We start from the raw sequence: 17,142 nt of genomic DNA on the forward strand, positions 1-17,142 counted from the left end.
GAATGATTGTCAACACAAACATATACAAATGTATCAAAATTTTAACACATACTGATGTTGGTTTTAACTTTGCATTTTATTATCAACAAAGCATTTCCCAGACTAAAAAACTTCCACGTAGTATTGGACCAATCGATGCTCTCGGAGATGTACAGATCAAATGATTCAACAATATCATTGCACGAAGTCTCACATCGTAAGTTGATGAAAAGCAAAGAGCATCATGACAGGTATAAGAGGAGTTTCATGTTTTACAACGCTGGGACAGACGCAAGTCACACCACTTCTCTCACAGTTCAGGCAAATGAAAGCTAGCAAACGAAAGGCCAGTGGCAAATGTACGTACTCGTACTTTGTAGATGAGGGCCAGTGATGCTAACTTTTAATGATTTTCTTTACTATTTTTGTTTTTAATGTCGACCATGATTTCTAGGTCTGCTTCCCGAAACCTGTTGAGATACATATTATTCAGCTTTTCAACTCGGCCTATACATGTGTAGACTGCGTTATTGTTGCTGACAAATGAACTCTGATCCGGACTAGATGTCAAGTGTAGACAATAACAGTATATTTGCACATACACACGATGTGCTGACAAGCTAAATGCTTCAAGAGTAGGTTTTTCAATATATTGTGGGAGTACAATAAGAACCTGCACTTGGCATACTAAAATAACAATAATGAAAAAAAATCATCAAAAGTCGGAATTACTGGCCTTTCAATCCAAAATTATAATTGACAGAAACTTGAAAAGTTACACAATTGATCTGTTTCAAGTGGTTGTTATTACAGCAGTGTGGGTGCATAGATAGTAACCATGGCTATACTATTGCATATTGTGAATTTACAGATTGCATGTCATTTTGAGGAAATGTTATGGGTTTCGTCAAAATCCTCAACATATAACATTACAATATATTAAAGTGTCAGTCTTGAAATCATGAATTCGATGCAAAAGTGCGGAAGCTTTCTTTCACACTCATGGACGCAGGTTTTCTACAAAACTTTGATTTGATGAGATTACATAATCTGTCCGAGTCTAGATCCCTGAAGTGCCAATGAGACACAAATCAATAAACTGCATGTTCTAATTATAGCTTTCAGTGTCTGTTTGTATATCGGTTTGCCGTGTATAAATATGAGGAACAACAGGTCTTTCTTACAGCCAATTTCTGCAAAAATTTGAAATAAGATGCATAGTCACAATGTACAAATTAATTCATTATTTCCTGCTGTATTAAAGTTGCTGAAGGTAACACCAGTTGACAGCAGATCCTCAAAGATGGGATTGAAAATATACTGCACTGAAATTAAAAAAAAAAAAAAAACAGCAACATGCTTTTGTTCATGTATATGCATTTATCTTCTAAATGAGCACTGTGTATTGCCTGAAATCTTGGGGCAATTTGTTATGTGGCAGAAAGACAATAGTTGCACATACATACCAGTATGTACTACAGAGTCCATCATATGGCATCCGGTATTGGAATGTTCATCCCTCATATTGATTCACTATCATGGAGGTTTGCATACTAACATTGTATATCAATAGTGCAATACACTTTGTGTGAATGCTCACTTTTTAATGTCACACGTTAGGCATTAAGGCATTAAATTATGTCTGTACTCGTTTTATCTTATCTTTGTGAATCTGCCATGAGAAGTCAGTTTGAAGTGACTGAGACATATTTAAAGCATAGACATATTTAAAGGCCTGTCAGCTGCACCTCTTTGTAATTAATAGTTGACATCAAAACATCTTGCAATTTTCTCAGATATTCTTTGAATTTACTCATTCAGTGAACTGGTCGTTTACTGCATTTCAACATTCTTTTGTCACAAAATGGGTAAATTTATGCAAGTTTTCACATCATTTTTGAATTTCCTGCCATTTTGACGAGCTGGTCACATTACAAAGTGAACACAGAATATAGTGTCCATGTGGAGAACACAGAGTGTTATTTAATCAAATAGATGATGACTAATAATGTTGTCTCTGTGAGGATTCTGATGCCTGACAAACCCGTGTTGGGGTTCTTTCTTTAAACTTTCATGGAGGCGGCCATATTTGATCAGAGCTCGTTTTTAGTATTTATCTTGTTCAAACTTGTTCAAGTCTCTCTGTGGTAACACTAGAATATACATCCTTCTGTAAGTACATTTTACAGAAACTCATTTTGGTTTGAAAGTACAAGTATGAAAATAAAGCAAAAAGTTGCTGCTCATGGGTCTTCACGGTATTTAAATTAAAATTAGAGATGAGGCAAGGTAAGTATGTAGCTGTGCATCATAATTCACACAGAAATTGGCTTTGAGAACCCTGTAGATCACAGGACATCACAAAATTGGTCATACTAACATAAATACTCAGACTAACACAAAGATGGATTGTGCAACTGTTGTTAACTCTTCTTAGTCTTGGCAGCGTGTGCCTGGGCTGCTTTCTTCGCTTTCACCATTTCCACTAGATCCTGTGAAAATTCAAAGATTTGCACATTCACAGTTTTTTACTAATCCCACATATTAATTTACGTCAATTTCACCAGAATAATATGACTGCAGAAGACTCTGTCATACTTCTTTCTTTTTGCTGCCTGAAAGTTTTTGCCAAACAATATGATGACAACAATCCATGACATTTTCTGCATTGCATCACGGTAACATTTATGAAGATAGAGTTGCCAACTTTGAGTGATCGTTTGTGTCAATTTATGTCATGTCAGAGGTCAGTTATATTGCTTGACATTTTGAAACAGGATAGAAAATGTGCTTGACCAAAAACAATTACCTCCAGGTCCATATGTACAGAACAGATAAACAAGTGGATAACAGAATTATCAGCCAAATTTAAGCTCACTGATTTCAGACCTAAGTACGAAGTAAAGTGAGATTGTGCTTTCAACGAAATATATACTGACATTATTTGAGTTTATAATTCACAGTGAAAGAGAATTTTACTCTCTCCTCACATGAAAATGATGCCATAAAACGAAGTTTTTGTAGTTAAGGTGGTTGGAAAGGCTATTTTTGCACCAATTCTTTTCTCACAGTTAATGTCAAGTTTCAAGTGTTAGAATCAAGATATTTAGTTTAAATTTTCAGGATAACTCCCTTAGTTAATATTTTCTCCAAAGAATATGAAAATTGTATATTTGCACCCATGATTTTGAAATATGACACCAGTAAATATTAAAATTTAATTTTTCATATTTTTTTACATATTTGAATTTAATAATAATTGGATAGTATTAATATTACCAAATTAGTTATAAATATGTTGACACTATTTATTGTGAGATTTGTACGGCAGGATTTGTAAATAAAATTTGTTTTTATGATTTTACATGGGTTTATATATCAAAAAATTATTAAAAATTCTTTCAAATTTCAAAATTTGATTTTTCAAAAAGTACTTCAAATACAGGAAAATTGTGCCGTACAAATCTTATTTGTAACCTTGTTAATAGGCTGTAAAAATTCCATGACCATATCTCATTTCAAAGGTTGGATTAAATTGGTATACAATTATGTAGGAAAACTGTTATTCTGTCAAAAATGTTGAAAACAAGCCATATTTGCACCCCTCTTTTGAAGTCATAGAGCAGTTTTTTTGGTTAATCTCACTTTTGACACGTCTTTGACACTCAAAGAATCTAAAAGTGCATTTACAATAGCAGTCACTCACTCTGAATGCCAGCACCGCCTTGTCAAACTTTCCTGAAAAACAGCAAATAATGACTTTCCCTTTTCAAACATTTTATTAAAAGCTAGGGGACCTCTACCATAGTTAATACACTAAGGACTCCCCAACTTCTTCTTATTTGGTCAGTTTTTCAGAAGTTTTAACAGGCTATAACTCTGCAATGCCTTTGTGCCCAAATGTCTAGTTTTTTTTATTCCACAGAGAATGTTGACTACTTTTATATTTTAATAGTTTTGTTGAAATTTATAACTGACGCTCTAGCCTTTCCAACCACCTTAATCAAGGTCATATTCTTGGCGATGTAGTACATGCAGACAAACCATCACTTGTTTTCAAAAACTCTGGGTCAAGTTCACTGATTCCAGTACCTTGTATCTTTTCATGCATTCTTTCTTAGTTCTGGTCGGCACAGCTTCAGCTATTCGGTCCCATCTGTCTGGTGTGTTGGCTCCAAATGTTTTAATTCCTTGTTCCAGAGCTTTTTGCTCCTCACCTGTCCAGGGTTTCTGTTCTGCCTGGGTCTCTGAAGCACTGGCTGCTCCTGCCCCACCTGGATGACAATTACACAAAGTCGACATAGTTACAATGCAGAAAGGTATATAATCGGTTTTTCACTTTTTGCCCCAGCACAACTCAAGCCATGAAAGTTGCCCTGAGCTGAAGCGACTGAAAAATCATGCTCTAGAAAGCTTGATTACCTCTGGGGATACATAGAGTATAATTACTTCATGTTTAACCCTTTGAACCCGGCTCAGACAAAAATGTCCGATGACGTCATAGAGTACCAGGGGGTCAGGGTGCAAAGGGTTAAAGAACTAGAAAGGATACAGAACTCAAAATCATCATTTAGAAGAACTGGGTTTACAGAGTGTCTAAATATTTTTTACATAGTCTTCTTATATATCAAACAGGCAATATATTGACTAAGTGATGTCTGTACAATACTGTTCACAAAAAGTCTTCACACAAAAGTTGAGTCCTGACATGTTCACTAGCGTCATCTCTGATTTCTTCTTGCAGTATTTGAGGCAGCCTACACATCCAAAAACACTGCAACTAATAGCAAACTACCGTAATCTCCAAATGTGTCTTACCGTTGAATCTCTGGGAAGGTACTGCTACATCAGCTGAGGTGTCTTTCTTGGTCTTTGATTGTTCAAACTTATCAAACGCTTTTTTGTTGGCATCGTCTTTCAGTGAAGGATCTGTTGATTAGACGGGAATGTAAAATAAGAGTTCCTCAATGATTTGGAATTACAATGGGAATTCTGAACTTGATGAAAGTGACAGGTGATGACTCTTTCAAAGTATTTAAAACTTTGTAATGCATTCAAGAACACTGACTCATAAAGTTATGAGTTTTATATCTTTCTACAAAACTTGCTTGTCCATGGCCGCTATAGGCAAACATTTCCCCTTGTCAATATCTGAAAATAAGGGTGTCTGTCTCAAAATGCAGTTTCTTCTCTCTGTCAAATCAGTTGTTCAAACATGAACACACCTGTTGGGATGGGGCATATCCACTGTTGTTTGCTGACTTCTGTTTTGTATTTTCACACAAAAATAGAATTGATAAATCATAGCATCTTTCTCTTTTTGAAATATTGGTAATATACTGGCATTTATCGACTGCTGTCCAGATCATGTACGAACTGAGGGAACACATACCCAACTTCTGTAAATTTTTAGCCTTGTTGATGACGTCTTTGGCATTGCGTCTAACACCTGATGTTGAATGCTGATTGATGAAATTTGCTGTGACTTCCCACCTGTGGGTTGGAGTGTACGGTCATCATACCAATGGTCAGCAACATACAAAACAGTGTGGTTACAAGTAGTTACATTGTAAACGGTACATTCTGTGGGGAGTATGGTTTACAACGTGAACAATGTCTGCGATCATAGTGTTTACAATGTAAACAATCTATACTGAACACACAGTGTTACACTAAGTGTATACTGTACTCCAAGGAATATTATGACATATACCACATGCAGAATCAACTTGCAAGGGGATTTTATACAATACCACAATTCTTGAGAATACATCTGGTATGCAATTCTGAAATTTTGCATTAGTTAAGGTAATTTCGAAGGAATATTTCTCAACATGAAAATGTGACATTGTCTTTGTTTGAGAAGTTTAGAAACAGAGGCCATGAAACAAAATCTCATGAAGACTTTCAAAACTGAGATAAGGAATTGAAAAATTCACCTCGATACTGTTCCAGCTGGGAAGAGATTAACAGCTTTTATTAGGAGTTGTAAATCCTCATCTGACCATTGCTTTGATGATTGGCTTCCTCCTCCCGATGAAGAGCCCTTCTTGGTTTGCAGCATCTCCTGTTTTTCCTGTTCAATTTGTCTGTTGACGTCTTCCACCTACAACAGCAGGAATACTGATAAACCTTCACGGCAAACAATGGTCAGTTGTTGTAGGACAACTGTGACTGCTACCTTCATGAACCATCTTAATGTTTTTGCAACATTCAGCGAAAATTCTGGGGTCAGAACAAGTTTGAGTTCAGAACAAAAACATGAGCTATGAGGTTCTGCCATGAGCATATAAGGAAAGCATGTCAACTCCAGGTAAAAGGTCACAGAAATAATTTCTGAGGTTAGAGTTGAAACACAAGGAATAAAGGGATGTTCACACGATTGTGAAACTCTGGTGTTGTTGATGAAGAATACTTTGCAAATGCTGAACTCACCTTAAATAGATATGCTTTCTTGGCTTCTTCTTCAGGACCTTGTAATTCTGCATTGAACTTCTGTAAACTAGGCAAACAAGCAGACAACAAAATTGATGATAACATCACTCTGTAAAGTTCTCTGGCACCCATTTTTTCACTCTGGTAAATTCAGCATATATCAGTCTGATTCTGAACCTTGTGTGCTGGAACTACAGCCATCAATGCATTTTATGCTTAAAACATGCATTATGGCTGTTATATACATGTTTTGCTGCCATTTTTTCATGTCTACCACTATCATTTACTCACACACTGTTGCAGTTCAATCGAAAGGGCAAAATTGCAGACTCCATAGAGTATCAGCTTACAAGAAAGATAGACCACTGTTTTCAAGGGTTATGTGCTTCAACAAAGCCCTTCTCACCGTGGAACTTACCTCATTAAATCAAGTTTTTCACAGATTTTTTCAACTTCCTGCATTTGCCTCACGGCTTCTGCATCATCATTTGTGAAATAGCTGTATTTCTGAGAAAATGGGAGGTACAATACGGTGTCAGCTTAATTAAAAAGCCATGAAACTGGTTCAAAACTTATGTAAAATCCCAAGACAAGATGTTGACAATATAATTACTATCCGTACCTAACTGATGTTATAGTATTTATCTCAAATTTCATCATTTAAATCTTGTACATCCTGAAATGGACATTGAGCTACCAGAATATATTTTCACTCTTGAAAGAAGTTTGTGACCAAAATTAAATTCAAAGCACTTCGTTTGAAAAGGAAACTTGCAATATTTGTGATATTTAACTATCTACTATTCTGTACATCATAAACAGCCAGAAGAATCTCTGAAATAACATTTATCTGTAAAATACTAACAACATGATGAGCTGCATTACCTTGCACGTTTCTCTGAGTAATTTTCTTTCTTTCTTCAGAGCTTTCTTGTGAGCTTCTTTCTCTTTCTTGGCTGCCAATGCCTGTTGGAAATATTACAAACAAATCACTATTAATTTTTAAACCTACCACTTTAAGTATCATCCTCTGAGCTCTGACATCTTTCAGCTCTCCCATCTTTACGAAGTGAGAAAATATTTGTCTCAGTGTAGTGTCTTTTTTTTTGTAAATAAATTTCAGACACCAGTAATGACATGAAACCATTCTGAAACAATGATTATGATTGGCTGATGAAACTGAAGATGGAAGCCATCATACAGTCAGGGACCAATTACAACTCACAACTCATTAATGTAGATTCAGACCAACCTTGGCCTTGGCTTCCTCTTCCTCTTTCTCCTTGGCGAGTCTCTCAGCTTCTAACACTGCCTGTCTCTCCTGCAAGTAAACATAACCATATGATTCACAATGTGTTCACAAACTGCAATTCCATAATGACCACAGATGCGTATTTTGAAATTCTGGATATGTGAATATTGCAATGCAACGGTCAACAAGTTCATTATTGGCACGAGACAAAAGGTAAACAGCATGAAAAATTCATTCTTGCCCTTCTCAGCACAAAATGCAAACTAAAAATACCTATGAAGGTAGGTCATCTGATCTTTACACTATGAAACAACACAGGCCACAGCACTTCTGAATTTGGTGTACCGGTAATAAAAGTAAAATATCAAAGAGTTTATGTACAGATCATGGGTGATAATGATCCACTGATCTTTGTCCTTAATCTCAACATTTTGTTTTAATTGTGAAAATTATTGCAAATTCACATAAAAAATAAACACAATACCACAAGACTGCTTTTAAATTCATACTGGCTATATACACCAGCTAAAAGTCCTCACAACTTTGAACACATACCCTTTCTTTCTCTTCTGCTGCAAGTCTGGCAGCTTCTTGCTTGGCCTTCTTCTCCTCCTCTCGTCTCCTCTTCTCATTTTCTTTGAACTGTTTTATTCTTGGGTCACATGCATAGGCATTGTCTGGGGAGTTGGTAACACAGACACAGGTTAATTGCATATATTAAGAAGTAAATAGCTGCTTTGCACAAAGAATGTCTAGGGTTGGTCTTCGGTCGAAGTTGAGTGACATTACTGCAATTTCACATAGAATTGAAAACAGCTGTGATGACTTAGCTTGATTATCATGCACATTCTTATGCACTGTCAAATACAACTTTCCACATTTCATAGGCTAACAGCAATGTATGCCGTATTGGATTAACTTTCACTTTCAGAAAATTATTTACCAACTAGTTGTCTGATTCTCGCCATTTCTTCCTTCTTTTTCTTCTGCCGTGCAATTTTGTTCTGCTTATCAATCCACTTTCTTTCATCTCTGTCTTGGCCTTTCTCTTTTTCTTCCTCGTCCTGGTAGGAATACTCCCTCCATGAATCAAACTCATACCTGATGTGAAACCAGAGAAAAACTGAACTCACAAACTTGTTGAGAATTTTCGATCGATAATTCAAGCTCAATACCATGTTGGGTATGATATAAAGAGTGCTTGTACGCTGGGTATCAATATTTGTATTAACTTCATTTTCCGTGATAGCTTTATATTCTATTATAGTGTACCTGAGGGAGTTTTCATTCACTTTGTGTAGGACAGTGACACTTGTCCATTGTCATATTATGTCACAACTTGACACCTTCAAGACATGTCAATATGAATGACCATAATAAAAAACCTTTTAATTAAAAAAAATTAAGGCAAAACATGATTCTTACTATGGTACCGCTTTGTGCTTCCTTTTGTATTTTATTTGAATTCTATGTTCTTCTATTTTAATGTTTACAATCATGTAAAAGTTAATTGTGATGACTCACCAAAAGTCGTAGAAATCCATGACATCGTCCCTAGATGCATCTTTATCTCCTAGTTTTGGTACTCGCTTTTTATTAGACCATCTGTTGTAAAAACAAAAGTCAGAAAATGCTTGAAACAGCGAAGATGTTTCTCAAGAAAGAGAACACTGCTCACACAAGTACATTCTCTCACGCCTCTATCACAGAACCACACCTGTTCACCTCCTGAAATTCTTCCACAAACAGAAAATGTCCTAATTGGCAACATCAACATTTCATCAAATATGGAATGGGATACAATTTCATTTTGCTCGACTCATAGGGTTCAAAACATGGGGCCCGGGGGCACCGACGTCCTTTGTGCCTCCTTACTGTTTATTATTTGCCATAAATGTGAAATTTGGCAAAAAGTCAAATTGTTTGGACATAAATGAAAGTTAATATGAAAGTGAATCAAGAATAAGAGAATGGAACTCAATATACAACAATATCTAAAACAGGAAACGGTGAACTTATATGATACAGAAGGGGAGAAAATTTAGCCACAAACTATTGTAATATAATGGACAATGGCTAATCTAAACCAAATTACTTAAACTGGATTGTTGGCATTGATTACGCATGTATTTATTGTCCATCAAATAGAAAATAAATTTGGGCCATTGACTAAAAAACATTTGCTTGTTACACTCACCACACTTGTACTTAGTATTTGGAGTGTACACCTATCTACAATACAATGATAAAAAGTTTTGACTCTGAAGGTCAACAGTGCATCTTTAATGTATGAGACTAAATAAGCTTACCCCTCAAGTACGTATAGGCCAAAAACAATATTTGATTTTGAATTATGTAGTGCAGGGAAGGACATAGAATATGGTGAAAAGCAAACTAAATATAAAAACTGAATATACAATTATATGGAAATGTTGTTTTACAGTCATGAGTATCTAGTGTGTGCCGAGAGACAAATATTAAAATTGGACAGTATCATCCTGACCAGAGTTTGTCTGAGTGGTTGTTTCCTTCTGATTTTCTGACACGGTGATAGGTACAAAATATTATGTTATTCACCATAGTTATGCAACATAGCTTGCATTTTGTTCACAGTAGAACTGAGTTTTACATGCAAGATAACTTTCTCATAAACTGTAAATTCTGGCTTGTGGCAGCTCAAACATCGCAATACTACATTTTTTGATATGATATGGAGTGACTTGCACACATATGCAATATGCAGTGACAGTCGATATATTCATAGTAAGAGTCTACTACATTCAAGCATAGTGATGTTGACAACTACATGCATGCCAGTGCACGATTTCAAAGTAGCCAGGAGGAAATTCTAATGGTCTTTTAGTGGAAATATAGGTATTAAACGACAGTGAAACAAACAACATTAGTTATCGTGACCTTGCTAAAGTGCAATCTCGGATCATGTATGATCTGATGATCATGCCAAATTACCATGTCGGATTATGCCGTGATTCTGAAGTGCGCGTAAATCGGTCAACAAAAGCAGACTCGCCAGTCGCTTGTACTGCTTGGTCTCGCGTAGCTTTCGGTACCGTATTTATACAAGCTCGTGCCTTCGGCACTCGACCTTGCGCCTTCGGCGCTCGATCGCCTACGTTGGATTACTACCGCAAGTGACTCCGGATCCGGTCAAAAGAAGGCACGAGGACTGTCGACAGTCGAAAGCACACACTGTCTTCAACAATGATGTCAAAATCAATGCACAACTGTCGAAATTACCCAAAATAAGCAACAGAAAACTTAAGTTATCGCTGTGTCGAAAGGACAGTACATCAACATAAAACGACGCTAGTTTGTTATGACATGGAGGTAGAACTAGAAGGACAGAGCGAATTCCCTCGCTCTCACCCAGCTATTACTAACGGGCCGCCGGTACCCGTGGGATTGCCTCGCTAAAGCAATGGATTCGCCGGTAACGAAGGAGCGTTTCGTGCCAAAAAAATACATGACAGCAACAAAAATACAATCACTGTGAACTTCATATTTACAAAATATCATCAAATAAACGCTAAAAGCTTCAAAACGTCAAAATTCGCACAAGACCGAGAAACAAGACAGCGTCGGTTTGATTTTTCAAAAAGCTAACTTGTTATATGCGCATGCGCATATTAAGGGGAGACCCATTTGATTTCAGGGGGGTATGCAGGAAGTGGGTATGGGAACTTTTTTTGTCAGAGAGACAGCATTTTTAAATTTCAACTGTCACACCTGCATCAATTTTTTTTATCAAATGGAGTAGCAGTGCAATTTTTCAAATTTAAGCCAGTGTTTCACATATCACAGGGTGGTTTTATATATTCATTTTACATTCCAACGAATGAAAACAAAATGGAAAGTCTAGTATATATACAACTTTAAATTATAGAACACTTTTTTGGCAAATCAACAGTGATCAGTACTATACCTGCTTTTCTTTATAACAGTCAATTCCTTTTAAGTTCTCAGGGGAGATGTTATCTTTTGTGGTCAGAGAAACAAGGCTCACACATTGTACTTCATTATATTTGTTGTTCCTCAATTTTTCTTTGACAACTTGTAATCTTTCTAACATATTTATGTTGAGAGAATAATATATTGGTTTTTACACTAGTTTATTGACTCCTGTCTAGTGTTTTAAATTTTCACAATGTACAGAAGTCAAATAGTCCCATCTAGATATTGCCTGTACCATTGAGATATTGCAACAGAAATCCTGAAACATGATTTCTTGGGTCAGAAAAGGGAAGGAAAACATCGAGTGCACTGAGATGTAAAATAGTCAATGCTTATATCATAAGTGCTGGGAAAAAAAAACACATGAGAATTGCTTGTGGTAAAAACATTTGTGCTGCCTATGGCAGCATGCTAGCAAAGAACACATGAGAATGAAGTTTCCAAAATTTTGCTCATTTCAACTGCATAATGACAATTCCTTTTTTATTTCTGTCTGTTATGAGAATTTTTTTTCTCAAGCCAGTACAAGCTTATTTTTTTTCTTTTATTTCACCTGGTGACAATTTTTTTTCCTCAAAATCCTCCATACCCCCCCAGAAATCAAGTGGTTCTCCCTTAAGTGAGTCCCTGACCTATGCGGGCCAGTGGATTACTTCCTCAGTAGAACTGATATGCCTGCCGGTACCATCATTCTTCAGTCGATCAAACGCGCCTTTCGTACCAAATAATACACGACAGCCGCAAAAGTGCATCACTGTCAACTTCATAACTATGGAACATATTGAAAGACACAGTGAAACGTTCAAAAAGTAAATACTGTGCCGAGACCGAGAAACAAGATGGCGTCCGATTCGATTCTTCAACTCAGATTTTGTCCTAGAGTTGTGCGCATGCGCAGACGGTAGCTTTAACGAAAGCGAGTCAAACTCAAGTAAATATAAAATAAAAATGGATAAAAATATTGTTTAAAAATAATACAAGGCATGTATCACCAAATTTTGAACATTTCTGACGGCATTTCAACTATACGAACACCCATGCCAAATATCACAATAATCAAATCAGTGCTTTTGAGGAAAAATTGAAAATAGTGGTTTTCACAAAAAAGCTAAAAAAGTGACTTTAAAATGATTCAATCAAAAAAAGAAAAAAGACCGTTTGAGATACATGCCAAAGTGACCACCAGACCAAATTTCAGAAAAAGTTACTGAAGCGTTTCTGAGATACCTGCGTCCACAGCTTACGGCCCACTGTATGCAACAACAGAGGCCGCGTCATCACATTAGTACTTTGGGCCAAAGGCCCAAAGGACTAAAAATGTAAGTTCCATGGATGGTGTAATGGCTCTTATCCCCTTGCTGTTGTAAAGCAGTAATTACATCCATTTACAATCGTAAAATCATGGTCATATTTCTACATTCTACATTATGATTTTAAATCTGTACGCAATAGATTTTTGATGAGGCAAACACAAGTACATTGTACGAGACACTATTAGATCTATACAAGATCCTTATCCATTTCAAGTCATAAACCGTAGGAATGATATAAAGCATTTCAAGAGATGTCAGCCAAGCCTGCCTCTCATGAAGTATCTATGATACCAGTATTGAAAAGATAAAACTTAATCCAAGCTAAGATCTGATGAACCATTTACCTTACAAGTACATTTTTTGATTGGCTTATGATAGCCACCGATTTAAGTTCAGGATATACTTTAAATTCATTACCTTGCATTCCGATTAAAAACTGGCGTAAAAACTTTATAAAAGTTATCTTTTGACTCTTGATTTGCGAAGGGTACAAAATCATCGAACTCTGGGTCAACGCTGTCATAAGATTTCCTCTTTTGTGGGTTACCAAGGATTTCGTATGCTGTTGGGAAAATAATAAGAAAGTAAGCTTGCAACAAACGCCACTCACGATCAAACAGAGCATCTAAAACAATCATGACACACAGTCTGCAATCAAATACATAGTTATACAGAAACTGAAGGATATCAAAGTATTATATAATGTGAGTGTTGATACAGATATGTTCATAGCTTATTAATGTAGTATGTGCCTCAAAAGTGAAAGACTTAAACTTTGCTCAAACTTTCCTCAAGGGATTTTTCAACTATTCTCATTCAAAATCAAGTATAAAAATCGGGGGTCACCGTGAAAATTTGGTACTATAGAAACAAATAACCTAAGATTTACCAATATTTGAAATTCAAAATGGCTGCAATCCCTGTGTTAACTCTATGGAGAAAAGTAAAAAATTTTCGTATTTCGAGAAACTAAGCCAGTGGAAAGTTTTCTTACACCTAGCGCTTTAAAATGAACCCCAGCAAATAGTATATCAGGATCTTAAAAGTTTGAGAGTCCGAATGTCTGTGCCCGAGGTGCGTTCTACCTTACATGGACTTGCACGTTCTTATCATGTCAGTTTCTTACCAAGTAGCACAGAGTAAAGAGAGAGAAGAAAATTGGCTCACCCTTTGTAATGCAGGAAAAGTAATCATCATCTCCATCCTTCCTTGGCTCCATGCTCCCTTTCCTTTTATCCGGGTGGTGTTTTAAAACTTTCTTTTTATCTGTTTAGAGGCAGAGAACCAGAAAAATATTTCCAAAGTCTCTCATGGAATCTCAGGACAACTTCTGAATGTGCACATAAACTTTCTTACATCAAGTCGTTTTTTTTACCTGATGAACGCCATCACCGAGATTCATAATTCAGTATATGATAGTAAGAGTTGGCAGGCAGCATGCCTTGTCATGAAACATGTATAACAAATGTGATACCGTTTTATTGAAATAGTGTTCTCCATAACATTTGATTAAAGCTCAATTTGTTTAGATTTAGCACTGGTAAATCTATGCACACTATCATTTCTGCTGCTCACTAATACATCTGTATTAATATTTCAAGACAGATTGTCAAAATGTTGGGGGATTGACATACACTGGATGCGGGAAATGAAGACGTAATATCAATAATAACTGCGAAGTCACAGAAATCACTAACCAACAAAATTTTGCAATGAAATCAAACTTTTTTCCTCTTTTCTTACATTGAAAATTTTTATGTGTGATACACCTATCTATAATGAAAAGTATTCTTTGCAAAGAAAACCATGACTTACGGGCTTTTTTAATTTGTTCATCTGTAGCTCTGTATCGGAGTTTTCCTATACCCAGTACCTTGTAATGATCTTGATCCTAGAAATATGAGATAGAATGTGATAAAATATCAGTTATCTTCTATATCAATTAAAATATCACTGTAAGGCAAATAGTAATTAATACCCCTCAGTGACTCTGTGCATTCTCTGGCACAAACCTAAGAGATACTGCCTGGACAGTTAAAATGGTAACGTCAGGACCATAACATTTACTTATGTACAGTGCTGTGGCAGGACTTGAATTGTACAGTGTGACAGGACTTGAACTGTACAGTATCTGCATAACATGAATTCAGTTTTCTGCACACAGACATGCAAGAAATATTTACTATTGTACATGAGGCGGAGTACACATACTGAAAACTACATCAATAAGTTTACTTCATCACTTGTCTATGCTACACACATCGTATATCACAGTAATGTTTCTGTTAAGGTAGTATGCGCCTCATAAGTGAAAGACAAACTTTTGCTAAAACTTTCCTTGACGAATATTTCAACAATTCTCTTTCCAAATAAAGAATAAAAATTCAGTGTCACCATGCAAATTTTGGTACTAGAGATACAATTATCCAGGATTTACTGATATTTGAAATTCAAAATGGCTGTCTTCCCTGTGTTAACTCTATGGGAGAAAAATAAAATTTTCAATTTTCTAAAAACTAAGCCGGTGAAAAGTTTTCTCACACCAACAGCTTTAAAATGAACCCCTACAAGTGGTAGACCAAAAAAGAATTGTAAAAGTTTGAGAGCCTGAATGTCTGTCCCTGAGGCGCGTTCTACTTTAAAGGGAGGGGTCATCAGCTATCAACTTAGCATACAACAAGTGGAATATGGTGCATTGTACCACTGATTAATACGATAAGGATCAACATTGGACAAGCTGTCTTTGTACCTTCCATTCCTTTGGGTCAAGAGAAAGGAGAAACGCCTCATCTTCATCTTCCAATGCTTCATCATCAGAGATGTCGGAGGAACCACTTGAGGAATAGTCATCTGTGTGTGACAGTGTCCGCCTGTGATGTCGTCTGCTGACATAAGCCTGGAACCATCGTCCTACTGGTTCAACTTTCACACAGACTGGGGCTGCAATGAATTTGGGAAATGGATCAGTCACACCCGAAAATGTGCATTGTAAATGTTGGAGCAATTGATGGTAAAAGGAGAAAGCAAAGTTTGCAAATTAAATGGTACACTGAAGGAATTTTGAAATTTTTTTTTGTTCTCCGGTCCATTCTGCACTGACGTATACTGTAATGGGCCTTTTCAATGTTAAATGAAATAAAATAATCAATGTAATCATAATTCATGCATCATTAGTATTACATGATGATGTGTGTAAAAACTCACTCTATCTCCTTGGTATAAGTTTGACCTTGTCGCCTCGAGGTCAAGTCATATGGATGTACTAGGGCGACGGACAGTGCTTAAATTGACATAAACGGAATTATGGTTTACAACGCTATTGGCCTGCAATTTGTCGTCATACGCGGCGATATTGATGGTGAATAATTTTGATAATAGACTTGAATAAACCGAAATATTGGGGACTGTCGGAATGGCCATCTAGCCAGCCATTCCCCGTCATCATCGCGCGCCGGATCGGACACCGCGATTAAACTTGAGTCCTGGAGGCAGTAACGAGCTTATTTCGCTTCTTACCTGATATTTGCCGTAAAGCTGACGTCGTGTCTTCGTCAGTTGCTTCTGGAAGCAACATTGTCCTCTTTGTTCTCGACAGCAAGACGACACAAAGTTCTGATGCAGGGCAAGTCACAGTCAAACACCTGAGATCACAAATGCATGTGCCGGGAAACAAACAGCTTCTTCCGGTTCAAGGTTCAAGGGTTACAATTAAAATAAATCAGGTTTATCAAGAAAGCACGATATAAATGTTTTTGCAGCAATTAAAGACGGTTCTTGTTCCTAAAATGATATCGATGACAAATGCTGCATACTGCGTTGCACTAAAAAAAGTCTCGAATAAAGAGTTAAAAGTGCACTTCCGCTTCTCCAAGGGGTGAATCACTTGATTTTGAGGGGGGATGGAGAAGCTTCGGAGTTGATACCTTTTACTGTGCTTTTGCCTTTGAAAAAGAAATCAATCCTAACACAGTAGCTTAAGAAAAGATGACTAAGTAGATATGGATAAAAACAGTAATGCACCAGCATTCTTTCATCATTTCTTTTCACATTCGGCGCACCCCTCAGGCACTTTCATTCATAACATTTAAATTGATTGTATTGAGGAGGGATTTCACTTTGTTATATGATAATGCCCAATATACTGCACTCTGAAAGAGACGTTCTTTTTCCTTCTACATGTTTGATTCTAGT

The 17,142-nt window shown here is 36.5% G+C and overlaps 1 protein-coding gene across 1 annotated transcript; it reads right to left on the reverse strand.

Annotated features, from left to right (window-relative positions):
- Positions 1-57: 57 nt before the first annotated feature.
- LOC139135345 (dnaJ homolog subfamily C member 2-like) lies at positions 58-16,628 on the reverse strand. The gene is made up of 17 exons (XM_070702692.1): positions 16,468-16,628; positions 15,701-15,891; positions 14,767-14,842; positions 14,119-14,217; positions 13,369-13,513; positions 9,191-9,271; positions 8,610-8,767; positions 8,222-8,343; positions 7,667-7,735; positions 7,300-7,380; positions 6,833-6,921; positions 6,415-6,481; positions 5,919-6,085; positions 5,372-5,472; positions 4,798-4,908; positions 4,072-4,253; positions 58-2,471 (listed from the first exon to the last, which is right to left on the reverse strand). Exons 1-17 carry the CDS (start codon positions 16,523-16,525, stop codon positions 2,403-2,405), a joined length of 1,866 nt encoding a protein of 621 aa, XP_070558793.1. The 5' UTR covers positions 16,526-16,628; the 3' UTR covers positions 58-2,402.
- Positions 16,629-17,142: the final 514 nt, after the last annotated feature.

The sequence above is a fragment of the Ptychodera flava genome, chromosome 6, assembly GCF_041260155.1.
Source record: "Ptychodera flava strain L36383 chromosome 6, AS_Pfla_20210202, whole genome shotgun sequence".
Lineage (NCBI taxonomy): Eukaryota > Metazoa > Hemichordata > Enteropneusta > Ptychoderidae > Ptychodera > Ptychodera flava.

What these genes read in the sequence shown, in the direction of transcription:
- LOC139135345 (XM_070702692.1), bottom strand. Translation starts at nt 16,525, where the DNA reads ATGTTGCTTCCAGAAGCAACTGACGAAGACACGACGTCAGCTTTACGG. An exon ending in GTTTTTAATCGGAATGCAAG is followed by an intron (nt 9,272 to 13,368) that starts GTAATGAATTTA and finishes TTTTTACAACAG; the next exon opens with ATGGTCTAATAAAAAGCGAG. An exon ending in CCAGCTGGAACAGTATCGAG is followed by an intron (nt 5,473 to 5,918) that starts GTGAATTTTTCA and finishes TCCAACCCACAG; the next exon opens with GTGGGAAGTCACAGCAAATT.